This window comes from Orcinus orca, chromosome 18, assembly GCF_937001465.1.
Source record: "Orcinus orca chromosome 18, mOrcOrc1.1, whole genome shotgun sequence".
Classification (NCBI taxonomy): domain Eukaryota; kingdom Metazoa; phylum Chordata; class Mammalia; order Artiodactyla; family Delphinidae; genus Orcinus; species Orcinus orca.
In genome coordinates this window covers 3,657,998-3,679,115 of record NC_064576.1, presented here as the reverse complement: position 1 = coordinate 3,679,115, position 21,118 = coordinate 3,657,998, and the positions used below count along the sequence as shown (strand labels likewise).

General features: G+C 41.0%; 1 protein-coding gene across 2 annotated transcripts in view; it reads left to right on the top strand.

The window, feature by feature from the left end:
- The window catches only part of MYO16 (myosin XVI), a 478,842-nt gene that overhangs the window by 70,553 nt on the left and 387,171 nt on the right, over nt 1–21,118 (top strand). For both annotated transcript variants that reach the window (XM_033435062.2, XM_033435063.2), the window contains exon 2: nt 6,159–6,422. In XM_033435062.2, coding sequence (XP_033290953.2) covers nt 6,159–6,422 — 264 coding nt within the window. The remainder of the gene's footprint in view (nt 1–6,158; nt 6,423–21,118) is intronic.

Genomic DNA, 21,118 nt, shown 5'->3' with positions numbered 1-21,118 from the left:
ATATTTTTCTAGATATTGTCCATTTCTCGTGTCTTTCCGTATCTTTGTTCTTTCCTTATTTCAGTTTTATTCATTTATATCCTCATTTAATTATTTTCTTCTTTTTTGTTGAGCTTCTTTTATTGTTCTTTTCTAACTACGAATCAGATAGTTTTCTCATTGATTCTAAGACTGGATTCTTTTCTGACATATACATTTAAAGCTATAGATTTATTTATATGAGCTAGTTTAGTTTCATCCATGAATTTGATATAGACTTTCTTTCATCAGTGGTTGGTTCTAAAAATGTATTATTTCTATCATGTTTTTCTACTTAAACTATGCTTTATTTAGAATCAGCTTTCAAGTTTCTTAATGGGAGGTGCGGCTTCATTTCTCTGGTTGAGATGAAGTTCTCAGCTGGGTTAAGAAAATGCCTGTCTAACTTCACTTCTTCACTGTTTGTTGAAATTGGCTTGGCTTTGCTGCCTAAGACATAGTCAATTCTGTAAATCATCCATGAATTCTTGGAAAAAAACTTTTTTCCCTGAAAATTGGATGCATGTTTCTACTGATGTCCTTTAGATCAAATTATCTATGCCTTTACTAATTTTTTTTTCTGCCTGTTTAATCGAGCAGTCATGGAGAGAGATGCACAAAATTCTCCCACATTGAGTGTGCCATGGCCACGTGAAGATTTTGATTCTAATTGAGATGAAAGCATTTCTGGTAGTTGTACAGTAGAATCATTTCAGGAGTTCATTTCCTAGTTCCCCTAACTTATTTTTTATATTTTTGGTTTGCTACAATATAAAGTCCTGAAGTCAACACATCGTGTGGGACCCTCCAAAGCCAAAACACGGGGCTACTAAAGTTTTTAATAGATATTGCACATTTATTTCTGAATATAGATCTTGGCTTTTTCCTTTATGTGTTTGATCTGCTGGCTCTCAACTTTTGTCATATGGAGATGCACATTTGCTGAGCGGGGACTTCTGGCTGTGATACATGTCTGTACATTTTTATCTAGAATTGCAGGGCAGTCACATGTATAGGCTTCTCCTTCCCCACCCTCACCCCCAAAAAAGTCACATTGTAGAGCAGGAAATCCAATACATGGTAAACTTGGCTACACTGTGTCTGACCAGATAATTTTGTGAGGAAAAACAATTAGATGAGAAGTATGGTGTCAGTGTGCCCTTCTGTAAGAATAGAAGTGATAAGCATTTATCTACTACACCTTGAATTCTGGATCTGGTCCTAGTATTATACATGATATTCCTGCCAACTGTCTAATGGCCCATTAAACAGTTTCATTTAACGACAGCAAAAATATTGAACATCTCCAGAGACTCAAGAATAAGCAGTGGATAAAACACCCCAAGTTCCTGACTTTGTGCTGCTTATAGATAAACGAGAAAATATGTACGTTTTTTAGTAGACAGCGTTAGTATTGGTATGAGTATAATATGTATTGAAGTATAATAATTGCTATTGTAGAAGTGTAACTCAGACTGATAAGTACTAAAGGGGAAAACGTAGCAGCAAATAGGCATTGGAAGTTTTATCAGGGGACATTTGCAAATAGAGGTAAAGTGGGAGCCTGTGGGAGCCTCATGAAAAAGGGGGCTTTGAGTGCAGACCTGGGGGACAGAGGGTGCTAACTGCACAGTCTTCAGCTGTCAGAGCGAGAACATTCCAGGCAGAGGGAAGAGAAATGCAAAGACCTTGTGTCTGGAGAATTCCAGAAAATAAAAAGGAGAGGTATCATTGAAGCGCTTTGTGGGAAGTGCCTTTACCTCTCTCTGATTCTCTTTACACATCCCGTGTATGCAATAATTGGGGCGCATAGATCCTCATAATATATTCCTAACAGGAATAATTACCATTCATTGAGTCCTTTGTGCCAGACATTTCTTTTTTGCAAACTTTCTCCTAGTTTTAAAATATCCCAGAAAGCCTGACATATTAATTCCTTTTTATATACTAAAAGAAAAATCTTAGAAGTCTTGAGTACTTTGCTCCAGGACATAGATAGAAAATGCTGTATCTAAGATTGGAATCCAGTTTGAATTTCACTAGTTTTTGCACTGTGTAACATTGCCATCTATGAGCAGCTGATTTTGATGATTAAGCCATTTAAAGTGTATGGGTGTTTATCTACTTCCTATGGAAACTCAAACTACAAGTTGGTTAAATCAGTCAAACATCCCGAGCAAAGGTTATTACATATACGTTGTTATTTTCTCTTGAGAAGTGGGTAATTCTTGATGCTGTTTGCTTCAATCACGCCTTGGAAATCATGCTGGAATATCTTTCTCCAAGTATTTGTTTTTTCTGATGCACATACAACCCTTGATTCTCCCACGCGGGGAAGGTGCAGTGGTGTTCTGAAGCCGGCCTGCCCTGATTCTGGAGGGTCCCATCTCTGAGTTTAGTGATGTCACGTGGTCGGTTTTAATTGGCCATGCCCAGAGTATTTGTACCATGATGCTAGGCAAATGCACGATAAGTCAAAGATTCCATTCCCACCCCACCAGAGCTGATTGTTAAAAATTCACCAGCTCTCCACTCGGTAAATAGTAATGGAGTAGTCTTCTCATTCAAAATTCTAGAAAATTTTAATGTTTCCTTCATCACCATGTAGCACTGTGAAGAAAATAATTCCTCAATCAACAGCATCCTCTGGGTAGGGCGCTGCGGTTGTCACAGAGTTAAAACCCCAAATGTCAGTGGTTACACACAGTAGAAGTTAGTTTCTTGCTCATAAGAAATTACGATAAGGGCTGATGCATGGAAGGCGCTTGGAGGAACCAAGGCTCCATCACTGTCACCATCTGGGTAGGTGGCTCCCTCAGGCAGCAAGCTCCTGGGCACCAAGCTGGCAGAAGTGACGGAACGTGGTAAAAGGCATGTATTTGGGCATTTCTCATGAGCCTGGTCTGGGAAGCTCAAAAATGAAGTCCACTCACATCTAAGGAGAAGAGAAAACTGGTTTCAGCTAGTCAGTCTGCACGACAATGAAAATATGCCCTATCTTAATACATGTGTCTTAGTCATACTAATGAACTCATATTACTGTAAGAAAGAGGTTTGAATAATGTTGAAGTTGTATTAGTTCATGTGTGTTTTTTCCTAGGCAAAGAGAGTCAAAATAGTGGGATAAGAAGTAGGATAGTCAGCAGGAAGAGCCCCCGGTCAGTAACTGGGCAGGCGGAACCCCATCAACCCGTCGCACAGTTGGAAACCGGTGCCTGCCCAGAACTCCTGTCCCAGGAGCAAACTAGCCTGGCCCAGTTCAGACTCCTGTCCTCCGCCTGGGCCGTCCAGAGTATCACCTGAGGAATTAGTTCTTGTTGTTCTTAGTGCCCTGGTGATGAAATTCTGTAGACTTTGAGTAGACTGCCTCAAAACTATATTTCCCATAACTCTGCACTTTTTAGTGTGCTGTCTTAGAGATCCGTATAGCACATATACACGACATAGCTGATCCACCCATAATTAGCCAAAAGAAAGCCAGAGTGCCCAGTGCATTTTCAGAATATAAAATACATCAAAGTTTAGACCGTTTAAAATCAAAGCATGTGGAATTATTTAACCAACAGTGTGTTAAACATCAATATTTTATATATGTATGGATTTGAAATTTGACAGCCCTGGCTTTTGAGTTTCCAGATCATAAGAAAATTAATTTAGGAACAACGCTCGGTACTTCTGTTTGAGGGAGGAGAGGGATTGCTCAATGAATCACCAGCTATATCCACAGATGCCTCAAAAGTTAATTGAAAATTTCACCATGAGACCTTTCTTTAAGAGCGAAAAACGAGAGGACTGTTGGCTTTATTAGATTAACCTCCCTCTTGGACTGCACGCTGATAAGCACAGGATGCTCTGCGATGTCATTTGTTTCACCTCTTTAGGCTTTTCAGTGGCTCCAATGATTCCCTGGGCGCCCACTGACAAACCTGGAAAGTCACAGCATCCAAGTTAATAAATCAAACCCAATGATATTTTCTAAACAGGTTTGAAAGTGGAGTGTATCTCCTTTCCCTTATTAATGAGCCCGCACAGACAGTCATACTCCACAGCAATTTGTCATAATTTCAGAACCCCTGGTGTCCCTTTGTGTTCGGGTCACTGGGAAGGGAACGTTCTGTGAGTAGCTATCTGATGCTTCTAACACCACTCTTGCAAAGACTGCTGAAGAGTTTTATGAAAACATATGATTCTAAAACATTGAGCTTTTGTCAAATGCTAATGAACAATGAAAACACAGTTCCCCAAGTCTGCTGCTCTCCCCTCTCCATATGTATACACATATATATGTAAAATCTGGCTTTCAAGAATCACTGTCTTTTATCTTGTCTTTGTCTTGAGCCTTTATGGGGCATTTACAACTTTATCATGGTCTCGGACAAGTCACAGCCTCCCTCGACGTAGTTTTCTTTGCCTACACAACAGGGATGGTTATGCCTGGTGTTTGCGAGAATAAAGTTTTGCCAAGTGTCAAACGAAATAGAAAGGAAAATAGCATTGTCACAATTTGCTGTGCTGTCAAAGGAATAGAGCATCTTTCCAAAGATGAAGTAGACCCTTATGGTACGATCTTTCCAGATGTGGCTTACAGTCAGCCACATTTTTGTGCGTGCAGAGTTACCTTTACTTGCCTGAGGCTTACGTCAGATACATCTTAAGAGAAGAACGTACACACGGTTATCTGAACCTGTGTTTGTGAGTCACATTCTAGAGTGTTCAGTGGTTCAACAGTTATCTTCTGCCAATAGTAAAATTTTCATGTAGTGGGAAATATACTGTTGTCAAGCCCAAGTTTGTGTGCCTGATGCCCAGTGAGGCCACACAAGTCAGAGCTGGAGGAGGGAGATGTTTATTGCAGGGCCAAGCAAGGAGAACGGGTGGCTTGTGCTCAAAAGACCCAGACTCTCCAGTGGGTTTCAGGGAAGAGTTTTTGTAGGCAAAACTTGCAGGGAGGTCTGCTGGGTTGTGTGACCTTCCTCTGATGGGTTGGTGGGGAGGTAACAGGATGGTGTTCGGGAATCTCAGTCATCAGCCTTCAGGTTCCAGCCAGTGTGGGTTCCACCTGCCTGTGCTCAGCCTCAAGGTACCATCCTCCGTCTCTGTGTGAGGGCTTAGTTCCTGTAGAAGAACTCAGAGATACGTATCAGATTGTTCTGTATATCCCCTCAGGAGGAACCAGGACCCTGCCCCATCCCTGCACTGTTCTTTCTGGACTGCCTTTCCCTTGTTTCTGCATTCCCTCACTCGTCTGGTTAGTAACTGCTTGAAACGCCCTTTGGAACTCAGGGAAGGTCTAGGAGGCTGAAACCTCTTTCCTACAAACAAGAAACAGGGGACACGGAAAGGCTTTTGTACCCAGTAGGGCCCCACAGGGTTCTGTCCAGTTTCAATACGAGTTTGTACAATTCCATTACAGGTGCTTTGGGTGGTGTTTATAGGAAATAGAAAGGGATGATTTTCAGGTCCAGGACAGACAACTCACTTTGCTAATCACTATATTCATAAGACAAAGACTATGACAGCAACAATTCCATACACACAATTGTGAGTTGCCAAGAGAAGAATCTCTCTTCCATTGCACAATCTTTATATTTAACCATCATTAGGTCTTTTAGGAATGAATGTCACTGATGACAAGGAAAAAGGCTCAGCAATAAATTGTGGAAAATGATCAGTGTCATATAAACAATTGATGGCATACATATGTTCTGTTACATTAGGTTAGCAGAGTCATCACGACATGGAAAACCAATTTTATTAGGCTGTTCTCCAAAACTTGGAATGGCTTTCTGCCAAAATTTAGCATTAGTTGGCATTATTCAGTTAGAAGGGGCTTAGTGCCATGGTGAAACATTTAAGCCTTTGGTAGAGATTTAAAGAAACAGGAAAGGATGGATTGTTAGTAATTATGTTGAGCAAAATTACCCATCTATATCTGTGTCATCTGTTTTACTACTATGCAGTCTTGGGTAGGACATCAACTCTCTTTGCTTTTCCTGCAATCTCTAAAAAGTGTTGGTATTAGTTGTCTAGCACAAAGAGGACTGAATGGGTTTCCAGCTTGAGTGATGGGCAATGCTTGCAGTGCTGCTATCTTGGCTGTAGCAGTAGGTCTAGTGACTTTTCCATTGTGTTTCTTTCAGGTTGCTTTCAGCTATGTAACATTTTTCGATCCCATGAAATGGAAATTGACCAGTGCTTGCTGGAGTCCCTCCCCCTGGGCCAAAGGCAGCGGCTGGTAAAACGCATGCGCTGTGAACAAGTCAAAGCCTACTATGAAAGAGAGAAGGCTTTTCAGAAGCAGGAGGGGCTCCTGAAAAAACTGAAGCGTGGGAGGAATCAAAAAGTTCATTTTAACCTTGCTGACATGATACAGGATGCAATTATCCACCATGATGACAAAGAAGGTAACGACAAGAAAATCCTTTTCGGATGTAGTGCTTCATATTTTTGGTTTGTTGTTTTTTGGGGGGGAAGTGGGAGATAGAATTTCTTTTAAATATTAGAGGCTTTCTTTTAACTGTCTGAAATATTCAAGAAAAAATTACTCGTTTCAGTGAACATAGTTAAAAGTCCCAAGTCTCCTCGTAAAAGTGAAAAAAAGGCGAAATTTTTGTAAAATCATTGTATATGTTTTTTAAAGAATTACCTGCCTGAAAAGCAAGTTGTTGATTCAAATCGATAATGAAATTTTTCCCCAATGAAATTGTTTCCTTGATGATGAGATCGTGTTGTGAAATTTATTATTTCATACCTGGATTTATATATAGTGGTGAAGTCAGTTCCCCCCAAAACTCTTAAGAGAGAAGAATCAGTCGGCTTATCCCTTAAAGTTGGTTGGCTGGTTGTATCAAATTTTATTAAGCATACTCAATCCAAATTTCAGTTGCCTTTACAAGATTACGGAGTTTCTTGATTTTTGTGTATTCTTTTGTATGAATTTTGTTTGTTTGTTTTTAGAATGTACTTTCCAAAGTTCTAATGTGAGAGACTTTCCAGCTGTAGGTATAAATGTAGAAAGCTTCAGAGAAGCAAATATATGTTAATTTATCTTGACTGGCTCTAAAATTACTGGTTGAGTTAATCGAAAGCAGGTATGCAAAGAGTACAGACCCATGACCCATGAACTACATTTCAAAATCAAAATCTCTGAAAAACAAGGGTTTTTTTTGTAACTTGGGTGACAGTGGCAAAGTTGTCCCAGAGCTATTTATATTTTTAACCTGTCCAGTCTGCAAAAATAATAAATTTAGTAACATGGGTCCCAAAGCTTTCAACAGGAATTGTGGATCTAAGAAAACTGACAGCCCATCCTATACAATAATAGCAATAATAAGAAGACAAAAGTAGTTCTTTTTGTGGTTTTGTGTGGGCATGCTAGTCAAACTAGAAGACTCTGAGAAGCTCTGAGATTTTTTTTTCTTAAAATGGAATGAGTGGCAGAGAATCTCCTGGCTGGAAAGGACCTAAGAGATCACGTCGTACAACCTCTCCTTTTACACGTGAAGGAACTGAGATGCAGCCAAGGTACCACATCCTCTAGAAAGCTGTCCCAGAGCACTTCTACCTCCTATTTTATTATTCTCTTCTCACTCATAGCTCTTCGTTGAATGGCCATCTGCTCTGTGAAGCTATAAGCCCCTCGAGGGGCAGGGGACTGTCTGTCAGGTTCACCACACCCCTTGCCCCTTCCAGGACTTTCCAGTAGTGTGGAGGGAAAGAGTGAGCAAGTTTACCCAGAGGTAAACTAATTGTTGTCTCTAACTGTCGGAGGAATCCTAAATTAGAACGCAGGTGGATTTAAGCCCTGTATCGATTTAACAGTAAAGAAACAACAAGAAAATATTTACAAAGTTATAAAAACTTCTGTGTAAAATAACTACAGGAGAAGAATAACACCTAAGTTAGTGTTAAAAAGAAATTAAGCATAGTAAAATAGTAAGCCCAGAGAACAAGAGGAATCTATTGTATATTATATTGTGTTATGTATTATAATATTTTGCAAAGACACTGAAGTCATAAAATCTGAGTTAATACTTTTTAAGGAGTTGCTATAGGCTTGGAACTGGGCTGTCACTTGGGTGACCAAAGAGCAGGAAGAGAGATGAATCCTATCTTCAGAAAGACTCCAGTCCAAGTACAAAGAGAGAAAAAAACCTCAATAAAATAGAAAACAATAAATGAGTAGAAATGAAGTCTGGTGGAAGTGGAGTAGTTAACAGAAAACAATAAATGAGTAGAAATGAAGTCTGGCGGAAGTGGAGTAGTTAACAGAAAACAATAAATGAGTAAAAATGAAGTCTGGTGGAAGTGGAGTAGTTAGGCAAAGTTTTTTTGGTGACTGTGATTTTTGAGAAACTGTGATCTTGATGGTTGCTTAGAGCTTAGATCTTTGAAGGAAGGAAAGAAGAAAACCGTTGGGCAGCAGTGCAGGTGAACAGCTGCAAAGAAGTGAGAGTCCCACACAAGGAGGGTCTGTCTGAAAGGAGCGGAAAGTGAAGATATTAGCTGCAAAGGTGGTTTAAAGTAGATAACTTCAGTGGGGATGCTTCAAGGTCTGGTCTTAGAGCAGAATGCAATGGGAATGATCGTATAGACCTGAGAAGAAAATTCATATGCTACAAATGGTTTTTAGCAAAGGTTAACCAGGGATCAATACCCGTAGGGATGCACTGAAGGGTGAGAATAAGAACTGGAAGCAAAGACACCCACTAAGAATCCATTGATGAAATGTTAATGGAGTGAGCTTGGTTGGGGTAGTAGCAGTGGGAATTGGGGCAAAAGAACAGACCCAACAGTCATATTCCATGGGAAAAGTACACTCATTCATCAGATATCTGCTGAGTCTTTCTTATGGTCCAGGCAGCTATGAATGGAATAGACAAAATTGCTACCTACACGATGCTCAGCTGTCTTGTGTGGGTGCCCACAAATAAAAAGATAAAGTTGAACATGTAGTTTGGTAAATAATGATAAATGCTGAGGAGTCCACAGTTACCTCCTGAAGGTATATCAGGGAAGGAGCTTTTCAGGTGAGGTCAGAGCCCCTGCTGGAGAAAGCAGGGTGGTAGGAGCAGATGGAGAAGAGCCAGACCACAGGGAGGCTGGGAGGGTCATCAAAAGGACTCTGGCTGTTGTCCCTAGTGCCTGCTGAAGCCATTGGGAGATTTGAGCAGAAATCAGACCTGGTGTCACTTAGGAGTTAACAGAAGTAGCCTGGCTGCCACATTCTGAACTGATTGAAGGATTTTGAAGGCAAAAGCAGGGAAACCGGTCGGGAGGCTCTGTTGATAAATTCAGCAAGAGTTGATGGTGGCTTGGACCAAAATGGAACAAGGATGTGGTGAGAAATAGTCAATTTGGGGGTATATTTTTAGAATAGAGCTGACAGGAAATGCTAATGAACTGGTGATTGGGAGTATAATAATTTTCTATTGCTGCCATAACAAATTGCTACAAATTTAGTAGCTGAAAATAACATAAATGTATTATTATATAGTTCCGTAGGGCAGAAGCCTGGTGTGGGTCCCACTGGGCTGAAATCAAGGTACCATCAGGGCTGCTCCCTGTTTGGAGTTTCTAGGGGATACTCTGTTTCCTTGACTTTTCCAGTTTCTGGAGGCCACCTGCATCCCTTAAATCTTTGCCTCATCCTCCATCTTCAAAGTCAGCAACGGTAGATTGAGTGCCGCTCATGGTTCGAACTGTTGTTTCTTTCCTGTCCTTGCTTGCATCTCCCTGACCAAATCTTCTGCCTTCCTCTTCCACTTCTAGGGACTCCTGTGATTGCATTGGGCTCACCTGGATAATCCAGGGTGATCTCCCTGTTTTTAAGGTCAGCTCATTAGCGCTCTTAATTTCCTCTCTCCAGATAATGTAACATACTCACATGCATAATACCAGAGGGCAAAATTCTGGAATCAAAATCCTACCTGCCTTTTTAAGGAACCTCCATCCTGTTCTCCATAGTGGCCCAGCAATCCCACTACTGGGCATATACCCTGAGAAAACTGTAATTCAAAAAGAGACATGTACCACAATGTTCATTGCAGCACTATTTACAATAGCCAGGACATGGAACCAACCTAAGTGTCCATTCACAGATGAACGGATAAAGAAGATGTGGCACATATGTACAATGGAATATTACTCAGCCATAAAAAGAAACGAAATTGAGTTATTTGTAGTGAGGTGGACAGACCTAGAATCTGTCATACAGAGTGAAGTAAGTCAGAAGGGGAAAAACAAATACTGTATGCCAAGGTATATATATGGAATCCAAAAAGAAATGGTACTGATGAACCTAGTGGCAGGGCAGGAATAAAGACGTAGACATAGAGAATGGACTTGAGGACACGGTGGGGGAAGGGTAAGCTGGGACGAAGTGAGAGAGTGGCATGGACATATATACACTCCCAAATGTAAAATAGGTAGCTAGTGGGAAGCAGCCGCATAGCACAGGGAGATCAGCTCGGTGCTTTGTGACCACCTAGAGGGGTGGGATAGGGAGGGTGGGAGGGAGACGCAAGAGGGAGGGGATATATGTATACATATAGCTGATTCACTTTGTTGTACAACAGAAACTAACACAGCATTGTGAAGCAATTATACTCCGATAAAGATGTATTAAAAAATAAAATCCTGCCTGCCACAGGGAGTGAGAGGTTCATGGGTAATATCAAGTTTGTTATGCCCTGAACAATCAGAAAAGCTAAATGCTCTTAACTGTGTTAGGGGTGCCTCTAGGAAGTGAGAATAAGAAAGGCGGTGTCGTGTTGGCTGGAGATACAAACTTGAGACGCATGAACATGTAAGCCCAACGATTCTATAATATCACTTAGGGAATGAGTTTAGATAACATTATAGGAAGGACAAGGACTGAGTCCCAGGGAATTCCAATATTAAGAATTGAGTGAGATGAGGTAGAACTACCAGAAGGGGAAAGGAGAAAAATGAGGTGAGGGTGCTTTTTTCTTAGAGCTAAACGATAAGAAATTTTCAAGGAGGAAAGAGTGATCAGCTATTTCCAGCGCTCCTGCTTAGTCCCACGGGAGGAAGACTGAGACGTGACCACTATGGTTAGAAATATGGCGATGATTAGTTTTGGTGAATTGTAAAAAGCAGAGATCTTAAAGGACTGAGTTCTAACAGAGGGGAAGACAGAAATGGACACGGAGAATATACAGAGCTCTTTAAAGGAGTTTTTTTTTTCAGTTGACGTATAGTTGATTTATAATGTTGTTAGTTTCAGGTGTACAGCAAAGTGATTCAGTTATACATATATATATATATTTCGAATTATGTTCCCTGATAGATTATTACAAAATATTGAGTTCCCTGTGCTATTCAGTAGGTCCTTGTTGGTTATCTCTTTTTTATCTAGTAGTGTGTATATATTTATCCTAAACTAATATATCCCTGAGGAGAGAAATGATAAGGGACCCCTACAGAGGGAAGAGAAATCAGGGGTCTTTTTAATGATGGGAGAAATAACAGCTTGTGTGTATGCTGAAAAAAATAATTCATCTGAGAGGGGAGAACCCGTGGCATCGGCATAGGGAAGAAAATTGCTGGAGTGAGGTCCCTGAGTTTGCAGATGCTGATGAGATCTGAGACCTAGGTGGAGGGTTTGCTTTAGCTAAGACCAACGATAGCAGTAGTTCTCAGCCCCGGCTGCATGCTTGGGTCATCTGGGGAGATTATATTTTTAATTTCAACATCTAGGCCCTACCCGGAAAGATTCGGGTTCAGTGTGTTTGGAGTGGGGCGAAGGCAGTTTTCAAAAACGTCTCAGGTGTCGTGGTGCCCAGAGAGGGTTGAGAAGTTCCAGTCTAGGGTCCTGGGTGGAAGGATGTGGTGACAGGTGCTTAGGGAGGCTCCTCCTGCATCATACGCTTGCTGATGGAAGAGCTGTGGCTGTCAGCTAAGAGTGGGGCTGGGGAGGAGGCATTGGAGCTTAAGGAAAGAGGGGAACATGGAAGAGTGGGGGGATGAATGGACCAGAGAGAGACAGTATAAAAAAAGGAATTATAGGTAAAATTAGATCTGAACAAGAAAAAAGAAAGATCACGGGTTGTCACGGCCTCTCCATTTCTTTGTTTTTATTCTTAACTCTCTGATTTACGACCCTAAAATTTTCCTGTAGCTCCACATTTTGCTTGGTCTAGTGACCCATGTAAGGTATTCAGAGTGATGGGAACAACAGGAAACAGAAAAAAAAAAAAATCACACACACACCACAATATTCTTTGCACTCCTGCTATGCACGACGAACTGTAATAAACCCTTCCTATACGCTACCCTGTTTATTCTTTAGGGCAGAAAAACACAAGCATTTTCTGAAGATTCTTAGAGAAGAATGTCCTCCAATACAACTTACATAAATTTATTTCTCCCAGGAAAGACTTTCTGTTACTGATGGAAGCAAAGATGATGTTCAGTAACTGAGGTCAGCATTAGCATCAAATGGTGAAGAAATAGTTGAATGACTTAGAATTCCGCAAGAGTTTTAATTTGTAATAAATGATTAACATTTTAAGTATGTACATTATTGCAATATAAAATAAAAATTTCTGTCCACAGAGGTTGTCTTAGCTCAGGGCGCCATAACAAAATACTCTAGACCTGGTGGCTTCAACAGCGGACATTTCTTTCTCACAGTTCTGGAGGCTGGAAAGTCTAAGAGTAGGATGCTGGCCAGTTCAGTTCCTGGTGAGGGCTCTCTTCCTGGCTTGAAGGTGGCTACCTTCTTCTGTCCTCACATGGTGGGGAGAGAGAGTGCTCCTGTCTCTTTTCTTTTCTTATAAGGGTACTAATCCCATCACGGCAACCCTATCCTCATGGCCTTACCCAAACCTCCCAAAGGCCCTCCAATCCTAATGTCACATTGAAGGTCTTCAATATATGAATTTGGGGGGGACACAAAAATTTAGTCTGTAACAGATGGTATATTCATTTCATACTTGGAGCTGACCCAAGAATGAAATATCTATCTATATCTATCACTTCTTTTGAGTCTCTTGTCTACCTTGGAAAATTCCACCTGAATACCAATATACCTCACTTTATCAGAGGAAAAATATTAATTCCTTGCAAATGGAAGATATTAAATTGCATTGAAGGGGTGAGTAATCTCTTCAGAGGCATTAAAACCTCTCTAGCACATGTTTTACTTTTTCTGGAAATGTATCCAGGACAAAGTTTTTGTTTAGTCATGGTAGTCATATTTTCATTTATTCTTAAGCTACCCAAATAGCCCAATGTACACATTTATACAACTGAGAAAGTTAAAAATATTGCCATAAGAAAAACTCTTTCCATTTAAATTATTGTTAAAAACTTTACAGAGTGTGTATTTGTATAAATTATTTTATCTCTTATTTTCAAGTTCTTTCACTGGCTTGCTGAGTGTAAAGGATCAAATGTACTTTTTCAAAGGACGACATGCTATTTGTGCTAAGGTTTATAGTATCTCATTAACAAGCAATTCACAGATTTTTGTTTAACTTTCTAAATGTTGCATTTTTGAAAGTGTAAATTTAGTATCTTCGACACTTTATTGTTCTCTTCTGAGAGCTGGTGATTTTTTAGTGTGAAATCTGTCATTTTAATGTACTCCATCAATCTAAAATGGAGTACATTTTAGATTCAATAATTGTTTTCCATCTAGAAAGGAAAATTTGTTCTAAATTGTTTTAGGGGTTTCAGTGTAACTGTCTTTGAGTTATACCACATTAGAGAGAGAGAGAGAGAGAGAGAGAGAGAGAGAGAGAGAGCGCGAGAGAGAGAGAAATTTTCTCTATATGCAGAGAATATTTAAATGAGAATGCAATTCCACTGTTAGAATTGCTACTCCCAAATATCATGTTTTACTAATTAGTCCATGATACGTTTTTACTAAAAGTAATATAAATGGCAATGGAGTGACTTCATTATGCTTTTACTATTTAGCATTCTACAGATGTTTTCAACACTGTCTGTGCTTTATATGATTTTAGTCACTTAATTCTTCCAGCAGCCGTATTCAGTAGGCAGGATATTCTCCCTGCTATATGGGTGAGGATAATTAGCCTTAGAAGAACTAATTACCACCTCAGGTCTACACGAGTTAAGAAGCCATGTTTTTGTTCATAACACTACACTGTCTCTCACGTTGATTTCTTTTTTTAAAATCACTTTATTGAGGTAGGCTTGACAAAAAAAACTTGTACACATTTAATATCTACAACTTGATGAGTCTGGAGATGTCTGCCTCTGAGAAACCATCACCAGAATGAAGGCCATAAACATCTACCACCTCCAAAAGTTTCTTCCCACCCCCTTCATTTTTTTAATTAGATTTTTTTTCTTTTGTGGTAAGAGCACTTAATATATCACCCCTCAAGCTTATTTCTGATGCTGAAATGAGCTAAATCATCCACTTCACAAGTTGATTTCCTTCCATTTGCCATTTGGAATTCTTGCTTTCTCTTGTCTAGTGGAGATTTCCGTCCACTGTTAAGGGGCCAAAGGCATGGACAGGTATTCTTTATGCTCTGGTGTTTTCCTTCCTCTTTCCCTGATCAGCTCCCCTCCCTTTTTTTCTTTTTACAATTTAAGATAATTTATTAATTTAGGTACCAAATATTTACTGAGGGCCTGTTTTACTCCAGATACACAAAGCACTTGCCAGCACAGTTACAGACCTGTAATGTCAAACTTCACTTGTACCTCCATTTTCCTTAAAATTCTGAGTCCTCACTTAGGAAAAGAGGAAACTATCAAATTAAAGCAATGTGAGACTCTATTTCCTTCTCCTGTCTCTCCAACCCCTGGTCCTCAGTTCCTTGGAGGGCTATGGTCTAAGGTCCATGGTCAAAGCTCTGAGCTTAACTCTTCTCTTCCTACCCATCCTCCCTGGAGGGTCTCACATTTCACCTACTCTGGTGATTCCCAAATCATATCTAGACTTTTCTCGTCAGCTCCAGATGCCACCATTCTGATGCCCTTACATTTCTAACTTATGATGTTCAAAATTGAGTATTTATCTCCATGTACTTCCCAAATCAAAACTTCCTCTTCTGTTTTCTATTTCAGTTAATGTCACCACCATTCCCTTGGTCTTATGGCCCAGAAATCTGGAGGTCACATTGATTTAGATGCACATTTGTAAAGTACTGATGGTTGTACCTCCCCTGAATAATTTATGAGAAGTATCAGATATCTGTATATTATCCTGAGCCTTCTAAGAATATGCCTAGACTGCAATGAATTCTTACCATATGTTGGACGATCTCCTGAGAGGCTCCACTTAGAATTTTGTAAGTAAATCGTTGAGACCAAGTGTGAAGCCTTGGGTCAAAGAATAAATTTCGTATATTCCTTAAGTGTTTTATATATGAAAAATTAAATGAGACTGTGGTTAACTTAAAGCTCATGAGTACTTAGCCCAGCCCTTTCCCTGCATTTACTAGATTGGCACGGAAGTTAAAATTATGAAGTAGTTGGCTACCACATAAATTTATTTAACTTTAAAATTTTTTAAATTTATATACCATTTATATTTATTAGTATCTAGAGTATAAATGAAGAAGGAACTAATTATAATTTTTCACCACTGCCATCTAACGATGCTGGCTTTATGAAGATGACACATGTGCTCTGGCACTGTTTCCCCAGTGGAGGCTGTGGGTTTCTACCAAATGCAGCCCCACTCTCTTTCCTAACCTCTCCATCACCAGCTGCACAAACAGGCAGGTAGAAAATAAGACAGTCCCTCAGTAAATTTAAGCTGATACCTACAGAAATTGATACTGAGACTCTGCCACCTTGAGAATAGTGATCAAATCCAGTAAGTAGGTACCCAACCCTTGTTCCCTACTCATATTCATTCTGAACATAATTAGGTGTGATGTGGTTGAGTACTCTACAAGGATAAATATGTCTAAAACTCAAAGGAGTATATACTTGACATGGAATATAGGTAGACGTTCTCCAAAAGAGTTGGTTTCAACCAATAGGAATGACTTGGGTATTAGACATTTGGGGTTGTAAAGAAAATGTAAAGCACCCTCTTGTCTTTAAGGAAGAAATAGGGAGAAAGAATATTCCCAGTGGAAAGACATAACAATATATTGTTGTCTGCATCTTCCGTGTTCTAAAGCAGTACCAAGCTTGGGCAGAGTGAAGGAAATGGGAAATTTATCAGAACCATCCCTGTCTTGTTAACTTCTCAGTGATATGGGAACAGACACCCTCTAAGCTAAGCTGAGAATGAACCTGTTCCTCTCACTTGAAGGGGAGTGGGGGTATGTGGGAAGATGTAACTCAGATAAGATATTCTCTGGGGCAGACACAGGAACAAAAGGACCATGTATAGATTTTAGAGAAAAGGGTGAGCTTTTAAGGTCCAGGTGTATGTCTGCATCAGAGATCTGGAAGGCTAAGTGTGTATAGCTTATGTACATGCTGAATCCAGCAACCCCAGGCAGTTTTGAATTTCACAGAACTATGTTCACTGGACTGTGATTATTTCCATGAAGGTAACAGCTGCTGGGTAATTAAAGGTGCCCTTTTCAAAACTGGTTATAAAATCATAAATAGCTGGAAATTAAGTGCCTTTACATTCTGTGGGATTCTGTATGAGTTTAATGAGTGGCTTAATATTTTACCAATACTGAATTCATACTCCTGAGAATTATTAATTATTTTAACTGCCTGCTATGAAGTCACAACTTTACTGGGTACTGAGAGTGATTGAAAAAATGTAGAGAAAAAATGTGCTTTGTAAGCACTTATAATCTAGGTGGAAAGATACACTGTTCTTTAAAAACCAAACCAGAGGGCTTCCGTGGTGGCGCAGTAGTTGAGAGTCCGCCTGCCGATGCAGGGGACGCGGGTTCGTGTCCCGGTCCGGGAAGATCCCACATGCCGCGGAGCGGCTGGGCCCGTGAGCTATGGCCGCTGAGCCTGCGCGTCCGGAGCCTGTGCTCCGCAACGGGAGAGGCCATGGCAGTGAGAGGCCCGTGTACCGCAAAAAAACCAAAAAAAACCAAAAAAAAACCAAACCAGAAGTCTATCCATTTAAAAGGAATTGCAGTGGACATTTGTTGGGGTGAGGTGAGGAGTGGGTGAATCTGAAACTCTTTGGGAAATTTTTAGAGTCTGGTAAGAGGAGAGAAAAGGACTTTTTGGCTGTGAAAAACAGCTTGAGCGCAGGAACAGAGGCAGAGAAAAGCAGGTTTCTTACAGGAGGGCATCATGGTAGAAGCATTGCCGGAAGCTAGCACCAAGGGTTTTAACTCTGCGTTTGGAGGATGGGTTGGATCCCAACCTAAAACTTAGGAGCTGTGTGTCCCAGGTCAGGGACAGGCCACTTTCCTATTGTTACCTTCCTCTTCTGCAAATAAGGTTAAGAGGCAGAGGGGAACATCTCTCATAAGTGGTTGTGAGGATTAGTTAAATATTACATGCAAAGAATTTACATCCGTCATGTATCACTACCTACATAATAAGTAGCAGCTGCTGTTATGATTCGAAAGGGAATTAATAGATGCTATTGAAATAGGTGGAACACTCTGACCTCAGGACCTTTGACATCTCAAAATCAAATAGAAAAAGGCATTTCTTTTATAGGGAGGAGTCATCAGGGCTAGCAGGAACTTTCGTCGGTCGGTGGGAGGGCTCAGAGGGGGGTGAGCAGACAGCATTAACAGGACATCTTTCTCTCTGGGGGCCAGGCTGTTTCTGGAATGAGCTATTAGTAGAAGATGTCCATAACCTTAGTGTTGCTTAAACAGAATCAGCCAGAGTCCAGGGATCTGGGGGGAGCAGGGAAGGCTGAGTAGAGCTCCTAGATCTAGGCTGCCCTGGAGGTCTGCACAAGGGTTTGGAATTAATAATTAGCTGAAGAGCAAGTTGCTTTTCCTGATGATATTGTGTGATATTATACATGAAACATCAGGACCTTTTTCTTACGGTTGAAACCAGCCTCCTCACCTTCAGCAGATGTCATCCTACTCCTCTTAGTTTTTACAAAGAGATTTTAATATCAGTTAGTGAGTGGTAACCTGAGTATATCAGTGTTCAACATATTGAATTAATTAATTAACTCATTCATTCAAAATTAAGGGCCTATTCTTTCAAGTGTGTCCAACAGTGGCCTAAGTACTGGGGATGCCGAGAGAAATGGAGCCTGGTCTCTGCAGCCTGGCGGAAGGAGAGACGCTGCAGCAGACAGAGGCCATCGGTGCTTAAGGTCTGCAGGGGAGGGTCGTTGGGCAGTGGGACAGTGGGGTCAGGGTGGAGTGGGAGGTGCAGGGGACAAAGGGAATGGCATCTCTTGGTTCTTCTGAGGCAGGAAAATAAGCTAAAACTAAAATTGGTTCAAGACCTGAAGTCCTGGAGGAGTGTAAAATTTCAGAACTGCAGGCACTTGAGTACGACTGGGTTGGGGAGCTTAGCATTGGTCTTCAGAGACCATGAGCGCTATGCAGAGAACTTGGGAGGTGGAAGAGACGAGACAGGGGATATTGGTCTGACCCAAATGTGTTTAACGGCAGATGAGCGCTTGAGACATTTATGGATCTTCACATTCCCAGTGTGCACAGTGCCACCACTTTCCTCCCCCAGGACAGTGGCTTAAGGCTTTTCCTGGTTATCCGAAGGAATGGCAGCATGGCGGCAAGAGCATCAACATGGCAGCATGAGCTCTTTTAGGTGTCATTCCTTTTTTTAAAAAAATCATTTTCTTACATGAATATAAGAAAAGCTGTAGAAGGGAAATACTGGATTTAAAAGCACATTAAAAAATTAACCCAGTAGTTTTCATATTTTAGCGAAGAAGAAGGCAGTAGTGAATTCTGGTATGTGCAGTGAAATCGTGTCTTATAGCTTTGCAGTCTCACTAGTGTATGTCCGTGTCTTGTTCCATATGAGGTTACTTCCTAGACCTGCTCTCTTCTGACTAAGGTCAATGTCTAATGAGAATTAACGGCAGAACCCGAAATCTGTAATTTCTTACTCTGCATACTCTCAAGTTTTAATTAAATTGAAACTGAAAAAAAAAAACCCCACATTTTAGTTCACTGAATTAACGCTGTGGCTGTGGTCTTCAATCCATCACATTTTAGATAGTATTGCTGCCGCTGGTATAAACCAAGGGTTCTCTGAGTCATTGTGCTCAGAAAAGTCTATGAAAAAAGAAAAAAAAAATCACTGGTAATTTTCATAGGAAAAGAGCACAATCTGTCAGAGTCCCAGTCTGCTGCTGAGGGCACCAGACAATCTGTAGATCATATTTGGCTTTGACAGTATGACTGTTGTACGCTCCAGAGTAAAATGTTTTACAGGGAAAATGTAGATTTGCCATTTATAAGATCAGAGAAGTCATTTAGTGCATGCAGGAACGGACAGAACAGAATACATTATCAGAGTTTTTCTTGAGGATTTTCAATATGCAGGCAATTTCTAGGAAATCAAAACTTATAAATACTGTTTTGTAAAGCAGCTCTTTGGCGGCAAAGTCCAAACTCTCCCAGGAGACCCACTCCCTCTGGCCTTCTCAAGGTCATCATTCTCCCAGGTCCCCCTTCATTATCCACAGCACAGGATCATTTGCCTAGAAAAAAATACGTTGTAATATTTTCCAAAGTGATAAGAAAAGAAAACTGAACTAAGCCACGTCCCCTTCATTTCACTGGTCACTTTCTGACCCAAACTCCCAGCAATCCCACCAAGCCTGCTACCTGCTCTTATCAACGGCCTCCTTGTTGCCAAGTGCACGGGAGGTTTCTAAGTCCCCACCAAGGTCATCTAGAAGCAGCAGATGCCATCCTCCATCATCCCTCCCTTCACTGGGCCTCTAGACCTCTTCTGTCTCCTCGGTTCTCTCTCTACCTCACTGGTCCCATCTTCTCAGGCTTCTTTGCAGATGACTCTTCAGCTTTCCAAACTCTGAACTCCATAATACCCCAAGACTTTAGAGCTTTTCTCTTTCTACCCGCCATCTCTAGGAGATCACATTCCATGCCACGTGTATTCTGTGGACTTTAATTTTTATCCCCAGCCAAGATCTCTTCCCTGGATGTCAGACTTCCTACAGAATATCCTGTGGCTTCTGGTACAACCTGCCCATCCCACACTCTTGGTTTTCCCTGACAAGACAGCCTCCTCCCCGTCTTTCCAACTCAGTGAATCACTCCATCTTACCAGGTGTTCATGGCCAACTTCTTGGCATCTTTCTTGATGTCTCTCTTTCTCTCCTCCTCTACCTCTGAACGGCTTTCATAATGGGACCACCTCTCAGCACTTCTGCGGCCACTCTCCTCTAAGCCATCTTCATCTCTTGCCTGGATCATTGCAGTAGCCTCCTACAGTATCACCTTGTTTCAATCTGTTTTTCCAGCAGCCGGAATAATCCTTCTAACACTTAAACTATTTTAGTGCCCCTCTCTGCCTACACATTTTCAGTGGCTTCTACGCTCACTTAGAAATGACACCTAAAACCCTTCCCACTGGCAAGAAGACCTTACAGGCTCAGCCCCCATCCTGCCTCAGTCCAGTCAATTTTCTGATGTCACCTTCTCCCCTTTTCCTCTTACACTCTCCTCCTGAGCCACTCTGGGCTTCTTATCTTTCCCCCAAAATGCCACACATGATGCTACCTCAGGGCCTTTGCACCACCTCTTGTTCTAGTTCTGCATGGATCCTTCATTTAGCTCCTTCAGCCCTCTGCTAAAATGTCACCTGATCAGAGAGGTTTTCTCTGATCCTGTGACCTGAACCAGCCTCTCCCCATCCCTCTCACCCTCTCCACTCACCACGTTTCCTTCTTTTTCATTGCACTTATCACCATGCAACAAATTCCTTGTTTGTTTGTGTCTGTCTTCTCCCAGTGGAATGTAGGACTACATGAGCAAAAGCTTTCTTTGTTTCATTCACTGCTGTTCCCTCAGCTTCTAGAACACAGCCTTGCACAAAGTAGATAATCAATTGACATTTGTTTAGTGAATAAGTAATGAGTGAAGTCTCTTCCTAATACCTTTTTTTTTTTTTTTGCGGTACGCGGGCTTCTCACTGTTGTGGCCTCTCCTGTTGCGGAGCACAGGCTCTGGACGCGCAGGCT